This window comes from Folsomia candida, unplaced genomic scaffold (assembly GCF_002217175.1).
Source record: "Folsomia candida strain VU population unplaced genomic scaffold, ASM221717v1 Fcan01_Sc004, whole genome shotgun sequence".
Lineage (NCBI taxonomy): Eukaryota > Metazoa > Arthropoda > Collembola > Entomobryomorpha > Isotomidae > Folsomia > Folsomia candida.
The window spans coordinates 11,343,992-11,370,580 of record NW_019091196.1 but is presented as its reverse complement, the minus strand read 5'-3'; the positions used below and the strand labels follow the sequence as shown (position 1 = coordinate 11,370,580).

General features: G+C 39.3%; 8 protein-coding genes across 21 annotated transcripts; 6 read left to right on the top strand and 2 right to left on the bottom strand.

Moving 5' to 3' along the window:
* The first annotated feature begins 41 nt into the window (after positions 1–41).
* LOC110848573 (U4/U6 small nuclear ribonucleoprotein Prp31) lies at positions 42–2,420 on the top strand. The gene is made up of 7 exons (XM_022095818.2): positions 42–167; positions 291–514; positions 597–999; positions 1,095–1,264; positions 1,337–1,494; positions 1,579–1,869; positions 1,973–2,420. Exons 2-7 carry the CDS (start codon positions 331–333, stop codon positions 2,303–2,305), a joined length of 1,539 nt encoding a protein of 512 aa, XP_021951510.1. The 5' UTR covers positions 42–167; positions 291–330; the 3' UTR covers positions 2,306–2,420.
* On the bottom strand, positions 2,414–8,388 carry LOC110848571 (CTP synthase 1). Its single transcript, XM_022095817.2, has 13 exons — positions 8,151–8,388; positions 8,027–8,078; positions 7,741–7,911; positions 7,565–7,656; positions 7,441–7,502; positions 7,294–7,363; positions 7,048–7,212; positions 6,802–6,959; positions 6,548–6,680; positions 6,353–6,441; positions 6,133–6,270; positions 3,215–3,495; positions 2,414–3,134 (listed from the first exon to the last, which is right to left on the bottom strand). Exons 1-13 carry the CDS (start codon positions 8,262–8,264, stop codon positions 2,764–2,766), a joined length of 1,896 nt encoding a protein of 631 aa, XP_021951509.1. The 5' UTR covers positions 8,265–8,388; the 3' UTR covers positions 2,414–2,763.
* Positions 4,014–6,076, top strand: LOC110848575 (cylicin-2). Its single transcript, XM_022095820.2, has 4 exons — positions 4,014–4,196; positions 4,540–5,350; positions 5,414–5,677; positions 5,761–6,076. The coding sequence occupies exons 1-4, from the start codon at positions 4,182–4,184 to the stop codon at positions 5,952–5,954; spliced, it is 1,284 nt and encodes a 427-aa protein (XP_021951512.1). The 5' UTR covers positions 4,014–4,181; the 3' UTR covers positions 5,955–6,076.
* Positions 8,389–8,443: 55 nt separating the features above from the next.
* LOC110848576 (THUMP domain-containing protein 1) lies at positions 8,444–10,527 on the top strand. Its single transcript, XM_022095822.2, has 5 exons — positions 8,444–8,749; positions 8,823–9,027; positions 9,127–9,369; positions 9,439–9,549; positions 9,613–10,527. The coding sequence occupies exons 1-5, from the start codon at positions 8,571–8,573 to the stop codon at positions 10,141–10,143; spliced, it is 1,269 nt and encodes a 422-aa protein (XP_021951514.1). The 5' UTR covers positions 8,444–8,570; the 3' UTR covers positions 10,144–10,527.
* Positions 10,528–10,596: 69 nt separating this feature from the next.
* LOC110848563 (ribosomal RNA small subunit methyltransferase NEP1) lies at positions 10,597–12,040 on the top strand. The gene is made up of 5 exons (XM_022095810.2): positions 10,597–10,736; positions 10,834–11,067; positions 11,171–11,414; positions 11,499–11,707; positions 11,795–12,040. The coding sequence occupies exons 2-5, from the start codon at positions 10,918–10,920 to the stop codon at positions 11,906–11,908; spliced, it is 717 nt and encodes a 238-aa protein (XP_021951502.1). The 5' UTR covers positions 10,597–10,736; positions 10,834–10,917; the 3' UTR covers positions 11,909–12,040.
* A 1,335-nt stretch (positions 12,041–13,375) lies between these two features.
* Positions 13,376–18,106, top strand: LOC110849154. Its single transcript, XM_022096528.2, has 5 exons — positions 13,376–15,240; positions 15,365–15,502; positions 15,600–17,070; positions 17,155–17,294; positions 17,387–18,106. Exons 1-5 carry the CDS (start codon positions 15,145–15,147, stop codon positions 17,450–17,452), a joined length of 1,911 nt encoding a protein of 636 aa, XP_021952220.1. The 5' UTR covers positions 13,376–15,144; the 3' UTR covers positions 17,453–18,106.
* LOC110848203 lies at positions 17,970–23,389 on the bottom strand. Of its 14 annotated transcripts, none has more exons than XM_022095355.2 (11): positions 23,130–23,389; positions 21,609–22,973; positions 21,435–21,529; positions 21,266–21,367; positions 21,181–21,207; positions 20,997–21,098; positions 20,768–20,944; positions 20,466–20,693; positions 20,263–20,370; positions 18,621–20,208; positions 17,970–18,072 (listed from the first exon to the last, which is right to left on the bottom strand). In XM_022095355.2, exons 2-11 carry the CDS (start codon positions 22,946–22,948, stop codon positions 18,042–18,044), a joined length of 3,798 nt encoding a protein of 1,265 aa, XP_021951047.1. In that variant the 5' UTR covers positions 22,949–22,973; positions 23,130–23,389; the 3' UTR covers positions 17,970–18,041. The 14 variants fall into 14 exon arrangements, with proteins under 14 accessions (XP_021951047.1, XP_035706601.1, XP_035706599.1 ...); XM_035850708.1 differs by having other exon boundaries at positions 18,003–18,094; XM_035850706.1 differs by having other exon boundaries at positions 18,007–18,100.
* Positions 23,390–23,538: 149 nt separating this feature from the next.
* LOC110849239 lies at positions 23,539–26,560 on the top strand. The gene is made up of 4 exons (XM_022096624.2): positions 23,539–23,776; positions 23,928–24,103; positions 24,198–24,736; positions 24,832–26,560. Exons 3-4 carry the CDS (start codon positions 24,271–24,273, stop codon positions 25,998–26,000), a joined length of 1,635 nt encoding a protein of 544 aa, XP_021952316.1. The 5' UTR covers positions 23,539–23,776; positions 23,928–24,103; positions 24,198–24,270; the 3' UTR covers positions 26,001–26,560.
* The last annotated feature ends 29 nt before the right edge of the window (positions 26,561–26,589 follow it).

The window sequence follows — 26,589 nt, the reverse complement described above, 5'->3', positions numbered from 1 at the left end:
ACGAAAAAATAGAGTGGAGGCAAATTGAGAATTGAGACGGGATTAGTGGCAAACTTTTTATCCTTCCAGTTTTAGTATAACGTCGTCCAAATTCAGCATTTCTTGTGTCAACAAATCAAATAATTTAAATTTTGATAAAATTTCCGTACAAGTTTTATAGTTCTGACGTAAGTTTACAAATTGTTATACTTTTAAGATTCCTCATTTATAATTGTAGTGATTATTGTTCACATAAAGACGTATATGTTAACTAAAAGTAACAGTAATTAATAATTATGGAATAATTTCAGCTTAAAAAGGATTCGAAATCAAAGGTAGTAGTATCTTATCATGTCGCTCGCTGAAGAACTCTTGGCCGATTTGGAGGACGGTGATGATGGCGAAGCCGATGACATGTTGGAGGCAGCCTACGCAAGCAGAAATGTGAATCCGGTCACCGGCCAGGTTGGAGATGATGGGGGACTAACGGCGATGGAGACGGATGATGATAACCGTCTTAACGCTGCTCTTCATGGTAAGATACTCAGAAACAGAATTAGGTTAAACATTTGCCAGCATTGTTTTTAATGATACTCAAAAACTTGTTTATCGTTTAGATCCAAAAATTGTATCCATCCGACAAATATGCAAACTTCGAGATTCAGAACAGTTTTCAAGGGTGATGCGTCAAATTGGTGAGAATATTAATCATGCCCGCTCCACAGACGATGTCATTGGTCCAGTCGAAGTTGATCCGGAATATCAATTAATCGTGGAGGCGAATGGTCTAGCGGTCGAAATTGACAACGAGATCAGCACGGTCCATAAATTCACCAAGGACAAGTACAACAAAAGATTTCCCGAATTAGAGTCCTTGGTTGTTAGCCCGTTAGAATATTTAAAAACTGCACGGGAACTGGGAAACGATTTGGAACGTGTAAAAAATAATGAAAAGTTGGGAACATTTTTAACCCAGGCCACAATCATGGTGGTATCAGTGACTGCTTCCACAACTCAAGGGTAACTTTTATAATTTTTGTAATTTTATATTAATTTCGATTATAAATATAAACCGAAAATGTGAATAATCATGCTTGCTTTATTCGAAATTTTAGCCAAGTCGTATCTGAGGATGAGCTACAAAAGATTTTCGAAGGATGCGACATGGCCCTCGACCTCCATGAGTTAAAATTAAAGATTTACGAATATGTCGAATCTAGAATGCAATTTATTGCTCCAAATATGTCCATAATTGTTGGAGCCGCAACTGCAGCAAAATTGATGGGTAAAGATAAATTTTCTGTGCATCATGTTACTTGTTACTTATCTTTTAAATATAAATACATCACTATTTTAGGTTTGGCTGGAGGATTGACAAAGCTCAGTAAAATGCCGTCTTGTAACATATTGACTTTGGGGTCTCAGAAGAAAATATTGTCAGGATTTTCACAATCGGCTATGCTGCCCCACACTGGATTTATATATCATTGCGATTTGGTCCAGGAATCTCCTCCGGTAATTACATGCAAATATATATTTCAATAGCTTATAATTTGTTACAATTTGTAATCCTTTACAAAATATGATTATTATTTACAGGATATGCGGCGTAAAATGGCGAGAATGTTGGCCAACAAATGTACTCTTGCTGCCAGAGTTGACGCTTCTCATGAGTCTTCTACTGGAGAAATCGGTAGAAGTTTAAGGGAGCAGGTGGAAAAGACGTTAGAGAAAATGTTGGAGCCTCCTCCTGTCAAGTCCGTAAAGGCGTTGCCTAAACCAGTAGATCCTCCGAGGAAGCGCCGAGGTGGGAAACGAGTCAGAAAGATGAAGGAAAGATTTGCTGTCACGGAGCTTCGAAAACAAGCCAACCGTACAACATTTGGAGATGTAAGTATATGTGCAAGTGATGAATTTTCGATGTATTTATTCATCACCTTCATAATCGTTTATGTATTGCAACTATTAATGTGTTTCTTTATTTCATCCCTAGATTGGAGACGACGCCTACCAAGAGGATCTTGGCTATAACCGTGGCACTATGGGGAAAAACGGTAGCGGTATGATAAGAACTGCTCAAATTGATGAGAAAACTCGAGTCCGCATTTCTAAAACCTTGACCAAGAATTTGCAAAAGCAGCAAGTATTTGGAGGAACCACCACAATTAAGAAGCAGATCTCAGGAACCGCTTCTTCTGTAGCATTTACTCCATTGCAGGGCTTGGAAATTGTCAATCCGCAAGCTGCAGAACGTCGTGTTAGCGAAGCTAATGCAAAATACTTTTCCAGCAGTGGAACCTTCCTTAATGTGGCTAAACCAACTTAGATTAACAAACATTCTGTATTTTTTTAAGTTCAAACGATGTTGAGTGAATACATCAGAGCAAATACCACGAACAGTTTATTAGATGATTGTAAAATAAAAATTATACCATTTTTAACTGCTTTAACGTTTTATTAAAGTCTGAATTTCTTTCAATGCATTTAGCCAATTGTAATGCATTAACTAACATTAATAAACTCTGGAAGACAGACATCGTTATTTTCTAATTCAGATCTCAAAACAGAATCAAACTCAATGTAATTGTAGGTAACCAATGTAAAAATATACGAGGAGAAGGAATGCATCATCAATTTAGGCAGTTATTATAAATTCACATTATCGTTCATCAGATTTAAAACTTTCGAGAGAAAAGTATGTCGTCCATAATTTCAGTTTTATAAAAATAGTAAAATCATCAGATCCAGGGAATAAATAAATCACGTCAATAGATATTCACTTTGTTAGTCAAAAAAAGTGCTCGAGGCGGATGCAGTGGATTTTGCAGGCGTAGTACTCGCAGAAGCAAGTTTTTCCAAAACCGACTTCACTTCTGACGGATTCAGTTCACCGTTCTCTTTCGTAGGAGCCAGTGGAAGCAAGTCCTTTACGAGTGGAATATTGATTGATGAGTTTCTTGAACGAACTGCCAGAGAGCGGAGATTACGACCCAGATCAGTATCCAATTGTGTCGACGCAGCCAGAATAAGTCCAACATATGGCGGAGATGGTCTCAACGGTCGGCTAAGATATTCAGGATGATATTGGACAGCGCAGAAGAATGCGTGATCTTTCAGTTCCAAAGCTTCCATCCGTTGTCCAGTGTCGTCCTTCCCTAATAATAACACACCAAGCTTTAATATCTCTCATACCTCTAATCAAGTCATAAGAAATTAGTATGTATATTCCAAATACCAACAAAAATCATTCCAGCCGCTTCAATCCGTTCGACATAGGACGGGTTAACTTCATACCGATGACGATGGCGTTCTTCAATTACATCTACATTTCCGTATAGTTTGCGCAATCTACAAGGCCTGGAAGGTTCTTTTGGCATAAATATCGTCGCCTTCCGTCCCAATCGCATCGTTCCTCCCAGTTTTGGGTTAGAATGGTCAGGCATGTTCATTATCACTGGATGTTCAGCATCTGGATTAATCTCCGTACTGTGAGCATCTTTTAGCCCCAATTTATTTCTGCAAGGTTAACAATATCGTTACAATTACGTCGTTGCAAGTCAACTCATTCATCAGAAATTCATGGTACGTTAATGCAACAATACATAATAATGAGTGTGTGCCATTACTGCGAATTAGACGTGGTCAGACAAACGCGTTGGGTTTATAACTTTTCTCTTTCATTTCTCGTTATCATGCCAGGAGGAGATATGCCATTAATCAGTCACACTACATACAACATCCAACCAAGTATCCAACTACTTTTTTTGAAGGACTGATGATCGTCCACCGAACATTGACTGCTAGGAATCTTCTTACATACTTTAAAAAGTACGCAACAGGTCAATGATTCCAAACTTGTAATTGTTTAATAAATGATGATCGTATACATTATTTGACAAAACCGGTTCCCGTCTTTTGACTGTCCGATCGAGACTAACCGTAGTAGCACGGTCTGACCATATCCAATCTGACTAACAGGGATGAGTTTATTATACTGGACGGCTGTATAATGCAATGGTGATGCCAAACACTTGTGATTTTGGTTCATGATCTTAGAGTAAATCGAAAGTTTGGAGGCGCAACAACAGATATAATATTCGGGAGTCTCAATGATTTCCAACGCTGGGGGCTAACGTCGTCACTTGATATTTTTCGGGAGACGAATCCGGGTGTTGAAACACCCGTGAATCACTTGTGCAATCATGCGCAACTTTGTGGTAAGTAATTACATTCTCAGTACAAATAGGGTTAAATTAGCAGGGATAGTTTTACCACTCATCCTCAGTGACAGTGAAACTGCATATAGAAAACAGTATTATTTATAAATTGAAAATATTTCAAAAGTCGAAATAGCTATTTCTATGCAGGTTTATGCATATGATGAAAAACAAGAGTGGTTTTGTTACAAACGTCAATCTATGAATTCCAGTTTTGCAACTTGTTTGTTGGGAATCGCACATAGTCCATCCATGTTTTTTTTTATCATGCGTCCACCTTCTGCATAGACTTTATGCATGTAATCTTGTGTATGTAATATCTTCAATATTTTTTTTGTTGCAGGCATTAACAATATTACTTGTGAGCACATTATACCAAGCTCACACACAAGACTACGTCACAAACAATGGAGAAAGTAGAGAAAGTGAGGCGGATGTTGAAAATATCTGGGCTTTATCGAGACGATCTCTGAAAATAGATTCTGCTGAACTGTCATCCCCAGGATCAGGGTCCAATGAAAATATTGATTTTGAAAGTCACTACAGTAAAGTATCTGGTCGACCAGGTATTCAAAGGTTTGCAAGGTATCGAATCATACGTCCACATCAACAACAAGCACAAACGCAACAGCGAACTCAGTCCAATAATAATAATCCAAGCTACGCCACAGGAGCTGTGCAATATTCCAACTTTGAACGGGATGGCTCTGAACTAGCCGATTATGATTTCGACGCTACAGCTACGTACAACAGTGATGATGATGACGATGCATTGGAAGATGACCGAGACTTCCGACATGGTAAAGGCGATAAGAAGAAGAAAAAGAAGAAAAAGAAGAAGAAGAAGGGGGGAGATGATTCTGATGAAAAGAAAGATTTGTCAAAACTCATCCCTCCATTTTGGCTGGGCAAACCTCGCCCGGGTTGGGGCACAGGTCATGTAGAACAGGTCGGTTGGATCATAAACAATCAAGCGAATCAGGGAAGTGGTTGGGGGATCTGGCCTGGAGGGTCGGACTCGCCAATCGGACAAAATACGGGTGGACTGAAATGGGTTGAGGGGAAGGGATGGACAGGAAGTGTGGGAGCACCATGGAGGCAAAATACCCACGATTGGGGTCCTGGATACGGGTGGATGCCAAAGGAGGAGGAAGGTGAGAATTCATAGATTTATTAAAGCTTTCTCCAGTCTAATTCATTCTTGGTGGTTTCGATAGGCAAAAAGGGCAAAAAAGGAAAGAAGAAGGGTAAGAAAGGTAAAAAAGACAAGAAGGGCAAGAAAGATAAGAAGGGTAAGAAGAAGAAGAAAAATAAGAAGAAAAAGAAGAAGAAGGGCCAGGAGGAGGACCCCTGCAAGGGTCGACGAGGAATGATGAGGGAAGGAAGAGGAAAAAAAGATAAGAAAAACAAGAAAGATAAGAAGAACAAGGGAGGTAAAGATAGCGGAGGAGATGGATGGGGCAAGGACCCCTGCGGTCCAGGTAAAGGAAATAGGCTAAAAATTACGATGATTTCTTCTTAAAGAATTAAGTCTCTATAAGCCCTCTCCCATTCATTTTTTTAGACCCATGGTTTGGATGGCCACAAAAAGTTAAATTCGTCCCCCCACCTCCACGCGGCTCACAAATTTGGCTCAAGCAGGGATGGGCACCAAAACCACTCAAGTCTGGATGGTCCGACTATCATGGTTGGAATTGGAAATCGAAACTAACAAGCGGGTGGGGTGTTTCTGACCTCATTGGAGTTGTGCATTTGTAATTAAGCAATTAAGGTTTGCATGCATTATTGTTCTCATCAAACTATATAAAAAGAGGGGTATAATGTGTATGCATATGTGTGTTAAAGTTGGTTTGAATAAAATATGTTAAAGAAGAATGGATGAGAAACGTTTGACAATAAGTCGTAAAGTATTTTTAACTTAACAATAGCTTACTACCTGGCAAACTCAATAACGGCAGACTGAAAGCCCAGACAGATTCCAAGAAATGGCACGTTTCTTTCTCGACACCATTGAGCAGCCAAAATTTTTCCATCCACTCCTCTGTATCCAAATCCTCCAGGTACAAGCACACCTCTGCATTATAGGAAAAAAATATTTAACGTCATCCATTAAATGCGCACGTATGCAATACTGAAAAATATGTAACAAAACTCACTGTGCACCAACTAAACTTCCCCATGCATCGTGGTACTTGACCGGATTTTCATTCACCATTTGTGGCTCCAAATCCTCAGAGCAGACATACTAATAATGATAACAATAACGGATTAAATTTCATTCACTGGAAAAATTATGAAATATGAATATTAACTATGGTATAGCGTGCATGTGTATTTGCTGATCTTTGTACCTTTAGGATTAGCTTTCTATTCGCAGCCAACGATGCGTGTTTCAACGCTTTTATCACAGATGCATAAGAATCCTCGAATTTAGTGTATTTGCCAACGAGAGCAATAACGGTTTCGTCAGTCAATTTATCAAAGCTGGGAGACAAAGAATTATGCATTTACTTTTAGTCATACTCATCAAATATATATATAAGCAGAATGTTTCTAGTTTACTATCATATTACACTCTAGAAAATAACCAGAAAAATATAATTACCGATCAGCCAAATCTCTCCACTTGGACATTGAGTCTACCAAAGGAGAAGGCCCCAAAATAGGCATTAACAATCTCTCCCTGAAAACTTCAAGAACTCCTTGTTGCTCCATCAAAAGTGGGACACGATAAATAGAAGTACAATCGTGAATTGAGATGACCTAATTCGAACAGAATAATTGCAATTTATGAGTAAATATGTATTTAAATCCAGTTTTCATGTTCATCAAATTCAAATTAAAATATAACCTGATGAGGCGCAACATGACAAAAGTTTGAGATTTTCATTTTTACTTCCTCCGAAATTGGATCTTCAGATCGACAAACAATCAGATCAGGGCTCAACCCAAGTCCACGCAATTCTCGAACGGATGCTTGAGTTGGTTTAGTTTTTTGTTCGCCAGTGGATTTTGGCTGTACATAATTAGCGTATAATTAGTCATTTACATCTTTTAGTGCAATAATACGTAGCACATATACAATTTAATCACGTACCTGAGGAACAAGAGATACATGTACTGAGAAAAAGTTGGTTCTTCCAACTTTAAATTGAAATTGACGAAATCTGGAAATAAATAAGTTTTAAATACCAAACAGTTCTTGTCAATACTAGTTATAGGTAAAAATTGTTGTAAGAATTACGCTTCGACAAAAGGCATTCCTTCAATATCCCCAATTGTTCCGCCCATTTCGATAATGCATATCTGAAAAAAATCGCTTTGTAAAATTTGGAAATAGAAATTCATATTATTTGATAATTTCTTACATCAGGGGTACGACTCTCATTAGCCTTACAAACCGGAAGTTTGCTCACATGTTCAACCCACTCTTGAATGCAGTCCGTTATATGTGGCACGACTGTAACCAAACGACAAAATTAGTAATCTACATTTAAGTCTTACTTTCACTTAAAATGCAATTACAACATATTTGCATAAATACCTTGAACCGTTTTTCCTAAATATTTTCCTTCTCTCTCCTCATTGATAACCTTCTGATAAATTTTGCCCGTGGTAATGTTATTTTCCGAGTGTAAAGTAGCGTCCAAAAATCTTTCATAATTTCCCAGGTCAAGGTCGACTTCTCCTCCATCATCCAAGACGAAAACCTCTCCTGTAATACAGATATATATGTCACACAAAAATTATTTCAACGTTCAACATTCGATACATGAATTTATGAAAACGACAATTTGTGTAATAAGTCGAATAATTCAAATTCAACTAACCATGCTCATACGGCGAAAATGTTCCAGCATCAATGTTAATGTAGGGATCAATCTATTTATTAAAAATAATCAATATTGTTAAAAATACGTAAAAGATAACCAATTATAGAATTATCAATCAAACCTTAATCGCAGTCACTTCAAGCCCATTACATTTAAGGATTGTTCCAATACTTGAAGCAATTACGCCCTTCCCGATCCCACTAATTACTCCTCCAGTGATTAAGATGTACTTCATTTTAACACGATAACTTCAAGCTCGATTTATGTCTTATCTTTGAATCAGTGAACCTTCTTGAATTGTGCAGAGAAGGAGACTGAGCGAATCTGGGTTACTTGGCGGAGTTTTATTTTATGAAGCCAGCAACCAAACCAGCATGCATTGTGTGCACATGCGAGCGACTGCCCACCTGACTGTCTCAGCCGGTAGTTTTTTGTATGAAGCATTTTTTTCTCGCAGTTCTTCGCAAAATAATAAATTTCGTTAATTTTGATTCCATTAATTTGGACGGTCGGTTTAAAATCTGCCGTTTTTTTTCGTTGAATGGGAAAAAGTGATCACTCATCAGCAGCAGCAGAAGGTGGACGACGAGGGGGAGGTAAAAGGAAAAATAAGAACAGAATGAGTTATCTGAAGCAAGTTCGTCAAGGTGGTGGAGGAGGCTGGGGACGTGGTCGCGGTCGAGGGGGGAGAGGTGGAGGAGGAGGAGGTGACTATGTCAGGTATGCTGAGCTTATCAGTTTTGCCAGGATTCTGATTTATACGGATTTTGAGATAACAATTTGTATGATTTAGCGCGTATGGTCGTGACGGGCACAAAAGGCGACAACAACTTGCCCCTGGGATGCGTGGATTCTTATTGACGACAAACTTTCGAGAAAGTGAATGTGTTCGGGATGGATACAATTTGCTGAATGAGTATTATCGACCAGAGGATGAAGTTGAGGGAGGTGTGAAACAAGTAGAGGGAATGGAAACATGCAGTGTTACGAATTCACAGGTACTTAGATATGATTAAGATGAAGAATACTTATAATAGCCAATATCCCCATGTAAAATTCTGCATCATATTTTATTTATTTTGCCACTTATTTTGCAGGATAAGGCACAAGAAAGCGCCGAACCTGCCAAAACTGAGGAAGGTGGTGAAAAAACGGAGGCAAGTCAAGTAGAAGCGTCCGGTTCACTAAATCCTGTGACTTCTTCTGACAATGATGATGAAGATATTGACAACGCTCTTGAAAAAGAAATCACAGAGTTGAAAAGTGACCGAAAAATTCAATATAACATGTTTCAATCGGTGGATACTGGCGTCAAAAACGTCGTTTTCATCAAAACTACGGTGGGCAAAGCGTTTAAGGAAATATTATTGTGTACAACAATTAATTAATATGTTTTGCTTGTTCTTTAGTTGATGAAACCAAATGGAATCATCCAAAGAATTTTTGATGATGTCTTAGCAAACAAAGAAACCAAATCTCGAAACATTCTGCGTTTCATCCCAATTGAAGGGACTTCTCGAGTGAGTATTCAATTATAATCAAAGAATCTATTCAATTAATTACGTACAACTTTTATATTCCAGACTGATAAGGAATCTATTCGTCAACTCTGCAAAGAAATATTCACTCCATATTTCGCTGGAGGGTACAAGTCTTTCAAAATAATTTTCAACGTTCGATACAATAACCTCGCCAGGGATGAAGTTATCGCAACTATCGCTGAGGTGGTCACCGAGATTAACCCGTTGAACGTGGTCAATTTGTCAGATCCTGAGTATACCATCATTGCTGAGGTCATTAAAACGACTCTATGCTTGACTGTGTTGAAAGATTTCTTAAAATTTAAAAAGTACAACATTGTTGAAATCGTGTCACCCACGCCACCTCCAAAACCCAAGTCAATCAATGATGAAGGACCTGGTAAAAAAGATACTGAGGATACATCAACACCAGACAGCGGAAAAAATGAAGCGGAAGGTCAAGATCCAAATAAAGCACCACCACTACCTGAAAATGTAGACCAAGAACCAGGCAATGGTGTTGATACAAGCGATATTATCGCAACAAGCGACCAGCAGAAATCGGAAACGGCAATGGAGGAAGCTTCAAACTAATAACGAATCCGGATATCAGACTGAACTTTGTAATCTTCGCCCAATTTGTTACTTACTTTGTTATCAGCTATTGATTATGTACCATTATGTTTTTGTAAGTACGGTTCTCCTAAAAATTCAATACGCCAAGAAATATTAGCTTTAGATCCAATATGAATTACTGTTTGGATAAATGTAATGTGTACTTTCTGAATTTTCAACATATGTAATGTCATATGCAATGCAACATGTAAAAAGAATACATGTGAATTTTAAAAAGTAAGTGCTTGTGATTGTCTCGACTAATCGTAAGTTAGCATTTGTACACTGTCAATTTGTTTTGTTTATTACAAATATTTTTGTACCAATGTTGCGAATTACAATAAAAATGCAAAGTACGAAGAATTGTAAAAGAATATTTTTCATGACATTCAGTTTGGAAAGCTTGAACCGAGCAGCTTAGCATTGAGTGAGTGCATAGTAGAGGGTCGCGGGATATTGTTTGCCCATGTGCTTCATTTTCACTTCACATAAAATAATAAAATAAATAATTATTTAATTACTTGAAAAGTATTATATTTTCATATTAGTCATCTTAGAATAACAGCTAGAAGGTAAATTATGTCGCAATTGCCTTTGTCACTTCATATTTGGTGTTGGCGTTCTAAAATTTAAAAGATGGAATCATTACATTTTTATTTTTCTTTTCAGATCAGAACTTCTGATTCGTTATTTAGAGCTGACCTTAATTACACCGATTTCCTTAATTTCAAATTCGTCGACGAGTTAAGTAAAATGGGAAGAAAGCGCAAGTTACAGGATGTCGATGAAGATGAAGCAACGGAAGTCGACCTTCCCCCAAAGCATTTGACCGTGTCGCATCTTCGAAAAGAGGAAAAACGTCTCATCGTCATTTTGGAAAAGGCTCAGTTGGAAACTGCCAAGGTGAGAGAGGATTTGATTAAACAATTAATTTCTTTTTTAAAAGAAATTGTTTATCTAAGTTCATGATGGGGAATAAAATTTAATAATTGGTGATGTGTCACAGGTTGGAAAAGGATTTGAACTCTTGAACTGTGACGACCACGCTGGATTTTTGAGACGACACAAACGCGACCCTGCTCAATGTAGACCGGATATCGCTCACCAATGTTTGCTAATGTTACTGGATTCCCCACTTAACCGGGCTGGACTTCTTCAAGTTTATGTTCATTCTGTGGGGGGCGTCTTAATTGAAATTAATCCTCAGACAAGAATACCTCGAACGTATAAACGATTTGCTGGACTAATGGGTACCAGATGCTCTGTTCTTAAAAATACGTGTTTAATTTATTTGCTAATAAGTACTGATGATGACGTTTTGTTGTAATTTTCAGTCCAATTGCTGCATAAATTTTCCATCAGAGCATCCGATGGGCCAATGAAATTGATGAAAGTAATCAAAAATCCTATAACGGACCATCTCCCTGTGGGATGCATAAAATACGGGACTAGTTTTTCTGCAGCCAAGTTGGTTAAACCTACAGAATTGCCGAGAGGAGACCAGCCAGTTGTCATTGTAGTTGGAGCAATGGCGCATGGAAAGGTCCTAATTTAATGCTTTATTGATGAGATTATTTTTAGTGTTTCTTCATAAGTTGCGTAATGTTTTTTTTGCTTATTTTTTTCATAGGTCGAGGTTGACTATACAGAAGAAATCGTATCCGTCAGCGGTTATCCATTGAGCGGTGCCTTGGCTTGTGCAAAAATAACCAGTGGGTTCGAAGAAGTATGGGGAATTCATTAGACGTTAGATTGCTTTTCGTTTACTTTTGACATTCATTAAGTGTTTGTACTTGTTCGCAAATTTTGACTGGAATTCTAATAATTATTTTCTTTAGTTAAAATGACCTTTAATAAAATTGTTGGTTCCTTTCATGTTTCGAGTTTGTCTCAAAGGAATCATAGAATTTATTTAAGACATGGTTATTTAATGCCAGTCCGATCTTGTAAATTGAATGCGTCTATTTGTTCAATTTGCAGAGCTCATTAGTATTTCTTTTCAAGTCCCCAGATCACACAAAGAGACATTCAATACTTTTATTACATTCATTCATAACGAATGAGACTTGGTAGAAAATCTACCCTAGAATTTCTTCCTTCCTTCCTTCGTCTTGGATGGTCTGAGTGAGTGGAATACAGAATTGAGACATTTTGGTCCCCTTTCCTTCCGCCCACACGCTTTTTTGATACACGTTTCATGCTGCGAAAGAAATCCACAGAGGTTCTCTCAAGAACTAAATTGCCACTCACTTTCACCTTACTTTTTTTACCTTGGTGGCTTGGTCGTCGTTTCTCCTCTCCACTTCCACTTCAGCCAACTTACTGTGAACTAGACCCAGGTATTCTTATGATTATTGGGCAATTGGTAGATGTATGTAGCCTACCTGACTCTGCGTACATAGGTTAAGTTGGCTGGCTTTTATCTAATTTAAGAGTATCACATCTCCAATCATTCCCAGCGGAATTCCGGCCGACTTTCACAAGTACTAATTGGATGTACGTACACGACACGACGTTTCTATTAAAATTGTTGGAAAGCAGTTCAAAGAAGAAAAAACTACGGTATAGTTATGGTTTTATGGCTTGACGTGTCAACCCACGTCATATTATTACATCATAGCCCACCTCTCTAGCCGACTCATGCATGCTTTATTGCAAAATGAAACCTTTTCTTTTACGCATGGATGATAACTCGAGAGGAGTCAACCATCGGGAAGCAAATTGAACTGGGAGTGCAAACTTTCCCCAAAGTAACAGAATAATAATGTCATCTGCTTTCCTAACCTTTCGTACTTGCACTCGCTCCACCTTGACGATTACTTTATCCTGACTAATTAATCTCCCATTTTGACTAAAGCCTCGGGCTGGACAAGCTCATTTAACAGAGAAAGGGAGAAAGCTGGCCGATTTCTCTGTCGAACTGATTGCAGAGAAGTAATGCTATACTATTTTACATGTCACCACAAAGTGAAAGCAATCGTCACCCATTGTGCAGTCAACCCACACACGAAAACACCACCAACTTGAATTACTTTCTTTCTCTCTCTGCCTACCTCTAATATTTAGTGGATAAGAGAGTCGCTCGCATACTATTACATACATCTCTTTGTACGCATTGCAGTGCAGTCGGAATATTGATTTCCATCCGGCTCCGACAATCTTTGAGTTGATTTCTGTCTGGTGAATGAGAGAGAGAGCACATGAATGGAATTTTGTCCCTACCAACAAACGCGTCTCTCGTGGTGCTCTTATTATTTCTCCTACACTTTCCCTTTCTACTTTTCCTGCTGATTTCGCCAAAAAGCTTCCCTTCTTCCATCTCGTCCTTTCTCCGCCGCTGCTGCTTTGAATCCAGGTTTTGCCTTTAGACAGACTAGCTGTGATCTAACAATATCTTTATTCCTTTCACTGCACTCCTCACTTTTTCACCGTAGTGCTGCACACCTAAATTATCTTGTGTGAAGGGTTCTTTTCATTAGGTTATCCCTTTTTGCACTGACCACCACCACAGCATCACCTCCTCACCTTTACAGACTTTCTTTATGTCTTTTCTCTCCCCTGCCTTCACGTCTTTTTTTGGTTTCATCTGGTGAAAGTGTAAAATATAAACAAGTTACTGCAGAGCTCAATCCTCTTACAAATTCATAGGGTTAACTTGTATGCACTCAGGATAATACGCTGGTGACCACACAAAGATAGCATCCTCCGAGGGCATAAATAATAAGAACGCTGCGTAGAAAAAAGGCTACACGTTCATATAGAGCTCGCTTTCATATACCCGCAATCACACATAATCCACGAGTCGAAATCATCAGTCATGGCACATAAAGCCATCAACGTCGTCGTCAACAAGTCCTCTTGCCCTGGTGGAGATACGCCCACCGCACATTTACCTGGTTGCTTCCACTAATTCAATCCAAGAAAGAAGAAGTGGTCCAAGTAGTTCCATTTGAAAACCGTGACTGTTTCCTTTTCTCATCAACATTAACGCTCTTAAGAGGAAGGTGGCTTGGCAGTTGGCACATATACTGCCTTCTTTGCCCCTCTAGCATTGATTGATTACCACCACGCACACACCCATTACATATTGGTATCAATTAAGCCGACACAATAGAATTCGCATGATTTTTTTTCCTCTGAAATTGCAAGCTCAACTTCATTATCGCATGTCTCATCCAATCCCGAGTCACGAAACGGATGCCGTAATAAAGTGCACATCACATCAGGGTCCGGTTTGATGGAAAAGTGTTTCATGACATAAAAGAGAAAGCATAGGCAGTGGAAAAAGTCAGCTAGGAAATATATACGACTCCGTAACCCACACATTCTCTCTGGCTCTAATAGTTTCCTTTCCGTCTTTGTTTTGTGTTTCGGCTTGTATGCATAGAAATTGGCGTGTTAATGCAGTTTCTCCTCGTTCCGTTCGTACCATCGTGTCATGATAGTCAGGACAAGATTGTCGTTCTGCCGTTCTGTTTACAACTCACTTTATCACCGCATCTATAGCATAGTTATTTAGATTCCGGTACATTTATTATTACCTGTGATATTTCTGCTGTGTGACTCGGGGACTTTGTAACCCCATCCACTCACTTATTTTTTTAAGTCAACGGGGAGAAAGCATGCGTTGAATTGGGTTTCTCCAGTAGCAGATACATAAAAAGAAATACATTCGGATACAGCAGCATAGTACACATGCAAACGAGAGAGAGAGAGAATTGCAGATATAATTTTGGTTGCTAGCCAAGCTTCACTTTCACTTTACTGTTTTAGTAGTAATTTGGGCGGTAGTATATGTAAGTAGTCCTCGTAATAGTAGTTGTTCTTTGTTTGCATGCAATTTTACCTCACTACACGCAAAGTAATACCATTCAGGGCAGGAAGAACGACCAAAGTTGAGAAGCTGCAGGAGTCTAGTTTAAAAGTGAGATTCGGAGAGAAAGCATAGTCGGATAAGAACTTATCTTTCTTTGTGGTGCGATGTACTCGCTGGAAATGACAACTGTCGCAGTGTCGGACTTTACGGAGGAGATTTACTACAAAATGCAAAGTGTCGAGTCCGACAAGTTTATGGAGGTGAGCGCATAATAAATACATTATATTCATACATATTTACTTATACATGGATTTACAAGAGGGAAAAAGTTTATTCTTGGATAAATATGTAAATTAATTTACATAAATATGTATTTGTCTATAGTATTGCAACACCATCAACGAGTCGGCGACAGAGTCTGCAAAAAATGTGACAAACGGAGTGAAAACCATTTTTGCAAAAATCATGGCCAACGTGTTTGAAGATGAGTGGAATGAGAATAATCCTCTCTTGATTGATTTGGTGAGAAAGCTAAAGTCATAAATAATTAATAAGGCGATAATTAATTGTATATAAAATTTGCATTAATTTTAAACTTCCTTTTCAACTTTCTCTCCAGGTCGTTCGCAACGTTTTGAAATACCTGCCAATGAAAGACCTCACTTGTTGCCGACAAGTCTGTCAACTCTGGAATAGCGAAGCCTCTGCACATTTGAGACAAAGTCAGCGAATCTTCTTTTATCCCGAGTCGACCCAGAAAATGACTACTTTCACCTCGTTTGTCGCACAATCAAAGCAGCAATCGTCGGACACGACGGAAACGGGATCTTATCCAGCCCTCGAGTATCGCGGACCCCCATTTTCCACCTATTGTTTCACTGCACAGTACACCACGACCCAATTTCCTCACCACATTATGCAAACTTTTGTCTCAACTTGTGGCGAGTATGTGAGAAAACTTGAGATTTTCTATCCCGACGATGCATTCCTCTCTCCACAAGACTTTGCGACTTTCTTTCTTCTCGGAATGCCAAATCTGGAGTCTATCCATATTGTCAACCTGCCTCAAAATTTAACGCAATCCTCATTTATTGAAGAATCTCTCAAAATTAATGATGATGACGAGTCGTCATCATTGACCAGTAATAAAACACGACCATCTCATCTCCTAAGTGCAGTTACCCACCTGAGAATAGATCGAACCTGGCAAATTGATACAGTTTGGGGGGTAAACTTTCTCCAAGACCTCCTCAGCCTCATGCCCAACTTGGTAGATTACGAATTGTGGACATGGAACTCGACGACGGAGGATGAGCATTCTGAACCTTATCTGATTTCCCTTTCTCCACGACACATACAAAATTTAAGAGTCCTGCGACCCGGCTCGATTGGCGACCGACTTGGCGTCGCGATCGCTTCGATGGGCCTTAAGCTTACAAAGCTGTACCTCCCCGTGTTGAACAGAGCAGTGACGGCGGAAGTGATAGAGCAGCTCCTATACAGCCAAAAAGGCACCTTGGAGGAATTTCAGCTAAACTGCTCCACGATGCAGGACTCAAGATTGTTAACGTTCCCCCGGATGGAGAAACTCCTCAGCCTTCACATCATGATAACTCACCCATGGAACAATGATTATACGCCGTTCACACCTCCGATCGACTATGGCACCCAGTTCCCTAGGCTGGTCACACTTCGGGTCGAGTTGGCCATTTATAACGATGCAAATTTCATCAACTATTTCTTCCCTCTTGGAAATAAGACACAAGCTTGTAAGACATTGCGAGAGCTGGACATTAGCTTTAGTGGATTTAGAAATGACAAATTCATCGAAACTGTGGCAGCAATTTTCCCCTCAGTCAAAAAACTTAGATTGGATGGGTACGGGAACAAGATTTTCGCTTCAATTTTCCTTCACATGCAAAACTTGGAGAGCCTTGAGCTCTACTTAATTTATGGATTTAATGTCGACGATCAAATGACGGGGATTTCCAAGGACGTCTGTTCAAGGGTGAGGAAGAATGATAAGGTTTTAAGAGCAGGAGGGTTACTCGACTACGTTGTCGTGAATGCATCGCTTTGCAGTTTAAAGAGTGAGTGTGCTTGACAAATCCGAACTACCTACATATTTTGAAAATTATGCTAATACTTGCATTTTCTTATCATGTTTTATGCAGAATTGCGTTCATTGGCGATCAAGCAGAAAGACTATCAAGCCAAGTTTTGGCCGGATGCGCAATGCATTACGAATATTACGGCATACGTGGCATTATCGCAAATGAAGCAATTGTCCCATCTTCACATTGAAAGTGTAAAGGTATGCAGAATTTACGATTGATTACTTAATTAGTTCAAATATGATGGCCTACATTAGTCTAATTTACTCTAATTGCTCCTTTGAATTTATAGTTTACCCAAGAATGTAAGCAGAACTTGGCCCAAGCCTTGGAAAATTGCTGGTTGGATTTTACATAGAATAATCACTTATTTTGTCAAGATACTTACTAAACAAAAAGCGAATTATACTAACAACTAGAACTATCTATATGTATATTATATTGAACTGGAACCATATTATATTATTCTACTAGAGGCAGAAAAACGATTTTAGCTCGAGCCAGGATTTATGGAAGTGTATGACTGTATGTATTTCTGGGAGACGCTAGCGGACGAACCACATTCGACCATCTCCACCTCGGGGTGGTTATAGTTCGTTCAATTCGGACAAAAATTTAGAAATGGATTCTGTTCCTGACTCGGGCTAAATGAAGTAGATTTTTTGTATATTTAGATGCACATCTTTTGCTCAGATAGAAGAGATTGCTCAAAATAACATGCTGCTAGAGCTGCTAGTTACTAATGATAACGTGCAAATATTGTTGTAGATTTTTTTATGAAAGCAAGTATACTGTTCAACTCTGAAAATGATGATTTCGGAAAAATGAAACTACAGGACCTTCAATGACAAATAATCTAGAATAGACATGATAACTTAAGGAGAAATGAATAATATTCAAAATATATAGCGAGTAGATAATGTAATGTCAAAGTCAAATTATTATTATTATGTGTCATTGTAGAAGATGAAATAAACACAAATTAAAGAATGTATGGCGACTTATACTCATACCAAGTCAGGGTCCTTTGACTGTTTCCTTGGAGGATTTCTAGACAGGGTCATGTCAGTTCAAAAATTCTCCAAAATTTTTTTTACAGATTTTAAAGTTTGGGAATATGCGCTGTTTTTGCTGGGAGAACTTGGTTGTCAAGAAAAATAAAATATTCTGTAAAACATCATAAATGCGCGCGAAAAATTTTTAGGTGCCGTTTTTGATACCGATTCTAGTTCAATTATTTTATAACTATTTTAATTTGCAATTCAATTAAATCCTTGTCATTTTATGACGTTTTATAGAATATTTTATTTTTCTTGACAACCAAACTCTCCCAGCAAAAATAGCGTATATTCCCAAACTTTAAAATCTGTAAAAAAATTTAAAAATGTCTAGACATTTAAAATTTAAATCTAGAAAATCTAGTCTAGAAAATCTAGACATCTAGAAATTTAAATGTCTAGAAATCCTCCAAGGAAACAGTTAAAGGACCCTGTACCAAGTCAAACAAAATAAGAATGACAAACTACTCTGCTTTCTCTTCTACATCAGGTTCTACTTTCTCTCGAGTTTTCTCATCAGTCATAGGTACCACTTTCTCCTTAGATTCTTCGTCAATTAGTTCTTCTTTCTCGTTAACGTTGAGTCCCTCTTTCTCTTGAGTTTTCTCATCATCCATAGGTCCCTCTTTCTCTTGCACTTTCTCATCAGTCATAGGTACCTCTGTCTCCTTAGATTGTTCGTCAATTGGTTCTTTCTCGTCAACTTTGAGTCCCACTTTCTCTTGAGTTTTCTCATCGTCTATAAGTCCCTGTTTCTCTTGAGTTTTCTCAATCTCATCGGTCATGGGTCCCTTAGATTGTTCATCAATTGGTTCTTCTTTCTCGTCCACTTTGAGTGCCTCTTTCTCTTGGACGTTCTCATCGGTCATGGGCCCCTCTTTAGATTGTTCGTCAATTGCTTCTTCTTTCTCGTCCACTTTGAGTGCCTCTTTCTCTTGGACGTTCTCATCGGTCATGGGCCCCTCTTTAGATTGTTCGTCAATTGCTTCTTCTTTCTGGTCAACTTTGAGACCCTCTTTCTCTTGGACGTTCTCATCGGTCATGGGCCCCTCTTTAGATTGTTCGTCAATTGCTTCTTCTTTCTGGTCAACTTTGAGACCCTCTTTCTCTTGGACGTTCTCATCGGTCATGGGCCCCTCTTTAGATTGCTCGTCAATTGCTTCTTCTTTCTGGTCAACTTTGAGACCCTCTTTCTCTTGGACGTTCTCATCGGTCATGGGCCCCTCTTTAGATTGTTCGTCAATTGCTTCTTCTTTCTGGTCAACTTTGAGACCCTCTTTCTCTTGGACGTTCTCATCGGTCATGGGCCCCTCTTTAGATTGCTCGTCAATTGCTTCTTCTTTCTGGTCAACTTTGAGACCCTCTTTCTCTTGGACGTTCTCATAGACCACAGGTCCATCTTTCTCTTTAGATTGTTCATCAATTGGTTCTTTCTCGTCCACTTTCTCGCAAACTTCGAGTTCCATCTTTTCATCTTTGTGTTCTTCTTTCTCTGCCGATGGTTTAATCTCATTTTCCCCAGTTTTCACGACGATGCGAAGACCTTTCCAGGTTAAATTGACCTTGTTTCGTGTCTTGGGAGCCTCAACGGTAACACCCTCAATTTGCTTAATGCTCCTGATTACTTGTTTTTCTTCAGCATCTATTTTAATCGCATGCAACACTTCTTTTCTAGCTCCTAAAAGGGTGTTTGCTACACCAACTCCACCACCAGGATTTTGCGCAACTGCTTCAAATCGGTGACTGAGAGGCAGAGCGTTTCCATTATTAATGTTAAAGATGTGGATCAAAGCTACATGGTCCATTTCAATCCCTTGTCCACCGTAACTCCATTCTTTGGGGGTCTCTGTGAAGACCTCCTTCATTTCCTTCTCATATGAGGAAGATGAGGCGATTGAGAGCATCCGACCCAAATTCTTTTCATCTGGAGGAGCTTTGATCCTTTCACAGGTTGGAGAAGGCGGACTGTAAATCTTCAGCAATCGAGATTCTCTGGCGGCCTCCACGTTACGCGGTCGACTTCCGTTGTAGTCTCGAGAAGATGGTTTCATGACCGCTGTAAAAATAGTTATGTTAGATTTTGTCCAATTTAGAGTTTATTATTGATTACCCGAACTAGTCTTAAGAGCTCCACAGCGAAAACAATCGTCCCTCCAATCAAAGTTTGAACTCCCGCATCGAGTGTCGCCACAAGTCCACTCCTTCAAGCATTTTCTATCTGTAAACAGAGAAATGGCCAGAATATATAAATTCATATCGACTTAAAATTAATAAAGCTAGCTAATTTTGATGAATGATGTTAAATAACAATACCAGTAATACCATTTCCTGGTTTGGGTGCGTCTGAAGCTCCCCAGTCCGATGAAGGATTGAAGTCTCTCCTTCTATTATTGTCCCGTCCGCCTGGTTGCCCACGCATAAGATCATCAATGTTAGCATTAGACACAGGTGTTACTGGTGGGGCACCCCACTCATCCAATTTCTTCACCGGGGCAGCCTTACTATTGCTGGCAATTGGAGTCCCCCAATCATCCGAACCTGCTTATTTTAAACTTTGGGTTCTTAAACGTCACGCCAGAACAATTGCTAATTCAGCCAAAATGATGCGTTTCTACCTGTGCTCGGTGAAGGAATAGTGCTTGAAGATCCCCACTCATCAAATCCTGCAGGCGAACCGGAAGAAATTCGTGGACGTTTGGTTACTGGTTCGTAATTTGGATTGTTAGGACTCTCTTCTCGGCGCCGACCTCCTCCTCCTCCACGACCACGACCATTAGAGTTACCTCCGATTCCTAATAAATTAAAATGTACAAATGCTTAAAACATATATTTAAATTTATATACCTGGGGGTGCTGCCGCATGGCATTTGAAACATTCGCGACGTCCAGAAAAATTATTTGCGTTACACCCAGGACATTCCCAATCGCCTTCTTGAGGTTCTCGTGCTAAAAATGGATATGCATTTTCGTAAAGTATTGTAAAATTTTTAAATATTTACATCAAAGGTTAAATTTCGCATCAACGTACGTGGGCGGCGAGACTCTCCTCCCAATCCTAACATTAAGTTATAAACATTTATAAATAATGAAGTAATCAAGTTATGAAGGCCTACCTGGGGGTGCGGCCGCACGGCATTTGAAGCATTCGCGACGTCCAGAGAAATTCTTTGCACTACAGCCAGGACAGTCCCAATCGCCTTCTTGAGGTTGTCTTGCTGAAAATTGGGAAGTGAAATTTCAGTGAAAAGCATAAAGAGTTACATTTTATAACGGACAACGTACGTGGACGATCACCTCCTCCTCCACCACCTCGTCCCCTGCCACCACCTCTATCGCCACGTCCTCGTCCTCTCCCTCGTCCTCCCCCACCACCAAACCTGATTAATTAAAATTCAGTGACAAATTAATATAGCTATAACTGCAGTATAATTATTTATACCTAATGTAGCAATTTACCTGTCTCCATCATTCGAAGAGCGTGAACTGCCACTACCACCACCGCCCCAGCTATCGTTTGCTGAAGTTGTAGTGCTTGCAGGTGCGCCCCAAATATCGTCGTTAGCTTTCTTCACGGGTTCTCCCCATTCGTCTATGGCAGGATTAGCAGTGCCCGCTGGCTTGCTACTTGGAGCACCCCACTCATCCGTACTGGGCACAGGATCTGGCTTTTTTGCTTTTGGCTTAATTGGTTCACCCCATTCATCAGTAGCATCATCAGCAGGAGCACTATTGGTAGCAACTGATGCCGTCGGCAGAATTTTCTTCACAATGGGTTCGCCCCACTCATCCGTTTCGACGTCTTCTTTCTTTGCAGAAGGTGGTGGTGGCAATGCTGAAGCAGCACCGTTCGCAGCAGATGATGTCGGTCGAATTGAAGCGAGATTTTTCTTAACAATGGGTTCCCCCCACTTATCCGTTTCGACTTCTTCTTTCCTTGCACTTGGTGGTGGCCGTGTAGAAGCAGCACCGTTCGCAGCAGATGTTGTCGGTCGAATTGCAGAGGGATTTTTCTTAACAATGGGTTCTCCCCAGTCATCCGTTTCCACCACTTCATTCTTTGCAGTTGGTGGTGGGAGTGCCGAATCAGCAGATTTGTTATTAGTCTCCTCGGTTCCCCAGACCTCGAACGAGGCATCAGAGTTAGGGTTGACTTGCTTCACTTGATATCCGCCAACTGGGGGACCTCGTCCTCGGCCAAATCCAGCACCCGATCCTCTTGAACTATTCCCCGAGTAGTCCCTCTGCGAGGAGATGTCCGACTTGGGCTGCATACAGTCGAATGCGGACACGTTCGCAGTGGCAGGATGTTCGTACGATCTACGAGAGAATGATCGACTGGGTTCACCCCACCCATCATCTTTAGGTTGATTTCCCCACTCGTCATCATCTGTTTTTGTTGATCTTGGAGGAGCTGACTTTGATGATGCTTCCGACTTTGGAATTTTAAATGATTTCAGATCAAAGTGTGGAGCTGGCTTGTTCATGAGTGGAGCAACCAGCAAAGATGGGGACAAGGGTACTTGCGATTTTCCATACGCCTTTTGGGGTTCTAATTGACTAAGCGACTTGGCGTATCTTGACGTCCGCGATCGTGAGCGAGGATCCATACTTGCATCCACCATGTCTGATGTTGGCTTTGGTGGGATGATAACTTGCTTGGATTTTTCTTCTTCTTCCTTTTCTTTCTTCAACTTTTGCAAAAGTTCCTGCTTTTGCGTTTCCGAAAGCCGGTCACCATGAGAGGCCCTCTTCTCCTTTTTGATTTTCTTGAGCATATTCCATGCCTCGTCTTCCATCTTTGATAAGCTCCTTGCACCTTACCTATTGAGTATTGATTAACGAAATTAAACAACCTTATCTGTGATGAGTGTCAATACACACACAATATACATGTCTCATATAAATTGAAAAAAAAAAATTTCAAACGTTCCTTTATTATTGCATTAAATAACTTTATTGTACACACAACGAACTTACTAATATCACGTTGATTATTCCAAACTATAATCTTTCTCTTTCCTTCGAGCACCTTCCTCGGCCTGATAAAAATCCACACACTGAACTATTTCTACTTCTACTAATCTTTCTACCTACGAATTACGATGGATTTAGGGCAAAAAAAAACTTATCAGTCAAATATCTACCTTTGCCTCTGCCCAATTACAGTAAACTCAGAGACAGACAGCTCAATAACTGAAGACGCTCAAATCCACACTGAAGACAGGCGGTCAACTTTACGAAACAAAAGGCCCAAAGAAGCTTCCCCGAGTGAAAGGACATGCTCTCAAGTCGTGCTTTTCTTGTTGTATGGAGTGCGCTGCTCCGGTGAGATTTCCTGCCGTTGGACGAGGATCGAGGGGAAACCATTGAGTTTTACGGTGTCGCGTCGCAGCGCAACTTTTTCTCGATTCAACCTCATCGGTTTGTTTCTCATTCTCGCAGTTTCTTCTTCGTTGTTGCAAAATTATTGTTGTTTGTAAACGCAATTTGGAAGGAGAAGAGGAGGATTGGTTGAGGAAGAGAAATTCAATAAATTCTTGGAATTCCTGGTCTGGTCAAGCCACAACTGCTGGACACACATTTCCTGTCGTATAAAGTTTGAAAGTATGGAGTAAAGGTGAAGGGTAAGCTTTAATTTTGACTTTGCATTACAATACAAATTATATAACGAAGAAGTTATCAATTAATTGTGTAGGTGGTCGGGGGATGAGATGAATTTTTTGGTTTTCTCTGTTATGTATCAAGGAACTCATTATTTATTGTATTTCCTTGTAGGTTTCCGGGTTTCAAAAAAAGTGAAAGGCAGGAGGATACTAATTACACTTGTTTATATTCGAAGTTTGACGTCGCCTAAAACAAGTAGTAATGATTTGTTTTATCCAAAGAAGATGGACATGATACACATAGTAATTAAGCTGAAGTGAACGTGAAGTGAAATTATTTCACATTTGGTAAGTATAAGTAATATGAGTTATGATGATTTGTAGATCAGTGAAACTTGTCTCATTGCAACTTGATTAATCGTTACTTTCTTTATTACTACAGGTTAAACAATTTATGCAAATCGCTCGTTGATTATAAAATTGTTCATCGAGGAAAAAAGAAACCACTGTTTAAGATGGCTACTAAATGTCTTATTTGTGACGGAGACATACAAACAAATGGAATTAACGTACCAAGAGGTGGGGTTCCCACAAAAAAGTTTCATCCTGATGTGGAAAGCCCCAAAATTCCCGTACTCGGTGACAGATCCAAATTTGCCCTCACCCACGTCCAGTACACTGTACTTCAAAGAGTGCTCACCCTTCCTGAAGAAGCGTGTAAAAATGAACTCATGTTTGGGCCCTATTGTCGCGAGTGTTTTACTAATATCAACAACGTTTGTCACTGTATGACTGCCTTGGAGAATCTTCAACAGTCAGTCATGGAATTCAGGAAGGATTTTGGTACCAAGATACAAAAGAGTTGTGATGATACTGGACCTGGAATACCTGCTAAAGGGTCCAAAAAGAGAAAAAGTAATCCAACTGACAATAATTCAAATAGTCAGCCTGTTTTCTCTGCACGCAGTACGATTCTCAACTGTAAGACAACAAATATATTACAGACATTACGCATTAAGATACATGATCATATATCATGTGGTTATTTATGCATGTTTTTCTTCTTTATTTTTCAGATTTGAACAAGGGTGTCTTCACCGGAGGCGTTCCTAATATAAAACAGAATGTGAAAATGAACAGCAACAAACATATTCACGACACTATCAGTAATATGGACCCCAACACCCAATCTCCTGACACCCACGTCGAAGCTGACCTCGTGGTTCGGACGACTAATGGAAATATGCCTGCCAAAAAGCACAAAGCATCACAGAAAAAATGCAATTTGCCACCCAAATCTAAAAAGCAAGTTAAACCTCCTAAACCACCAAAACCGTTAATAACAGCAACGAAACAATTAAAACCAGTAGTAACGCCAATAGTAAATGCTTCTGTCACCCCGACCGAACCTATTGTCAAGGAAGAAAATCAAGGATATAAATGTTGGTGTTGCTCTCGAGTTTTTCCTACGGATGCCGCCCTTGATAAGCATGAGGAGGTCTCTCATCGCCACAAATGTACGGTTGCGGGATGCACGAGAATTTTTCATACTCCAAAGTCACTTAAAAGCCACATGATTAACACGCACAAAATAACTTTGACAAAAGCTTTGAATGTGCGAAAAATGAAGAAATGTGACGAATGCTCAAGATATTTTCCAAATTTTAAGGCGCTCAATAAACACCAAGCCGTCAAGCATCCCAAGAAGCCTGCTAGTACAAATAGTAATAATTCATCAACCACCAGTAGCAGGCCAGGTCGGTGTAAAATTTGTTCGAAAATTGTAATGGATATCCAAGCCCATATGAAGATGCAACATCCTGAGGCTGTTAATGAGAATCAGCAAAAGTCAAAAACTACTATTACTGCTGCTGAAGAGACAGCAACAAATCGTGATTCACCACAACAAAAAGTGAAGACGAAAGTCAATAACGGGATAGAAACACGACCCATGAAGTCTACAAGATCTAACCCAGATTTGTTTAAACAAGTCGATCCTAAAGTGACTGAAACTGAACAGTCCTTGTTCATCTTAAAATCTGAAGAGACAAATAAGACTGAAAATAACGATGAGAAGCTAAATTCGCCACCCCTTCCATCACCTCCACTTCGATCTGCTGTCCCTTTCAACTTTTCGGTACCCTCGAATATCGCCAAGTTGCCCACTCCACCTCAAGCCCAGGCAGGAGCAGGATCCAGCAAATACCAGTTTAAGAATTTATTGAAAATTGGAGATAAAATCTGAACTTCAAAGTTAAAAAAATGCAGGCTTTGACCTTATTTCTAATTCTAACTAAACGTTGCAAAATTCACAATGTTGGCAGATAGGAAGAAAGTTATCACATATTTATCATCCATAATTATCAAGAACCAATTTCTTATCCGGATTATTTTATTAAGTATTAGTTTTATATTATTTTAATTATAATACACTACATGTTCATTAAATTTTACGCATGCCACGCTATTTTCAATCTTTGTTAAAGGATTAAACATGTAATAAGAATTATCATATATCTGTCAATTGTTGAATGTATTTTCAAATTCAGTCCGTACAAAATGTTAGTTTTATTGTTTCACTTTGTTATTTTACCATATTATGATTCATATTCATAACTTCATAAGATATAATTTTCAACCATAATTGATTTCATTCGATTCCCATGCATCCATTGATTAAATTCCGTAGCAAGTAGATTGACGAGACTGCACTCCTTCACTTACTTGTGGGTAGTGATATAAGTATTTTGTATCAAATGAAACTGAATGGTTGATTTAATGCAAAATAAATGCTTGCATACAAAATTTTAGACATTTGCAATTATTTATTTACA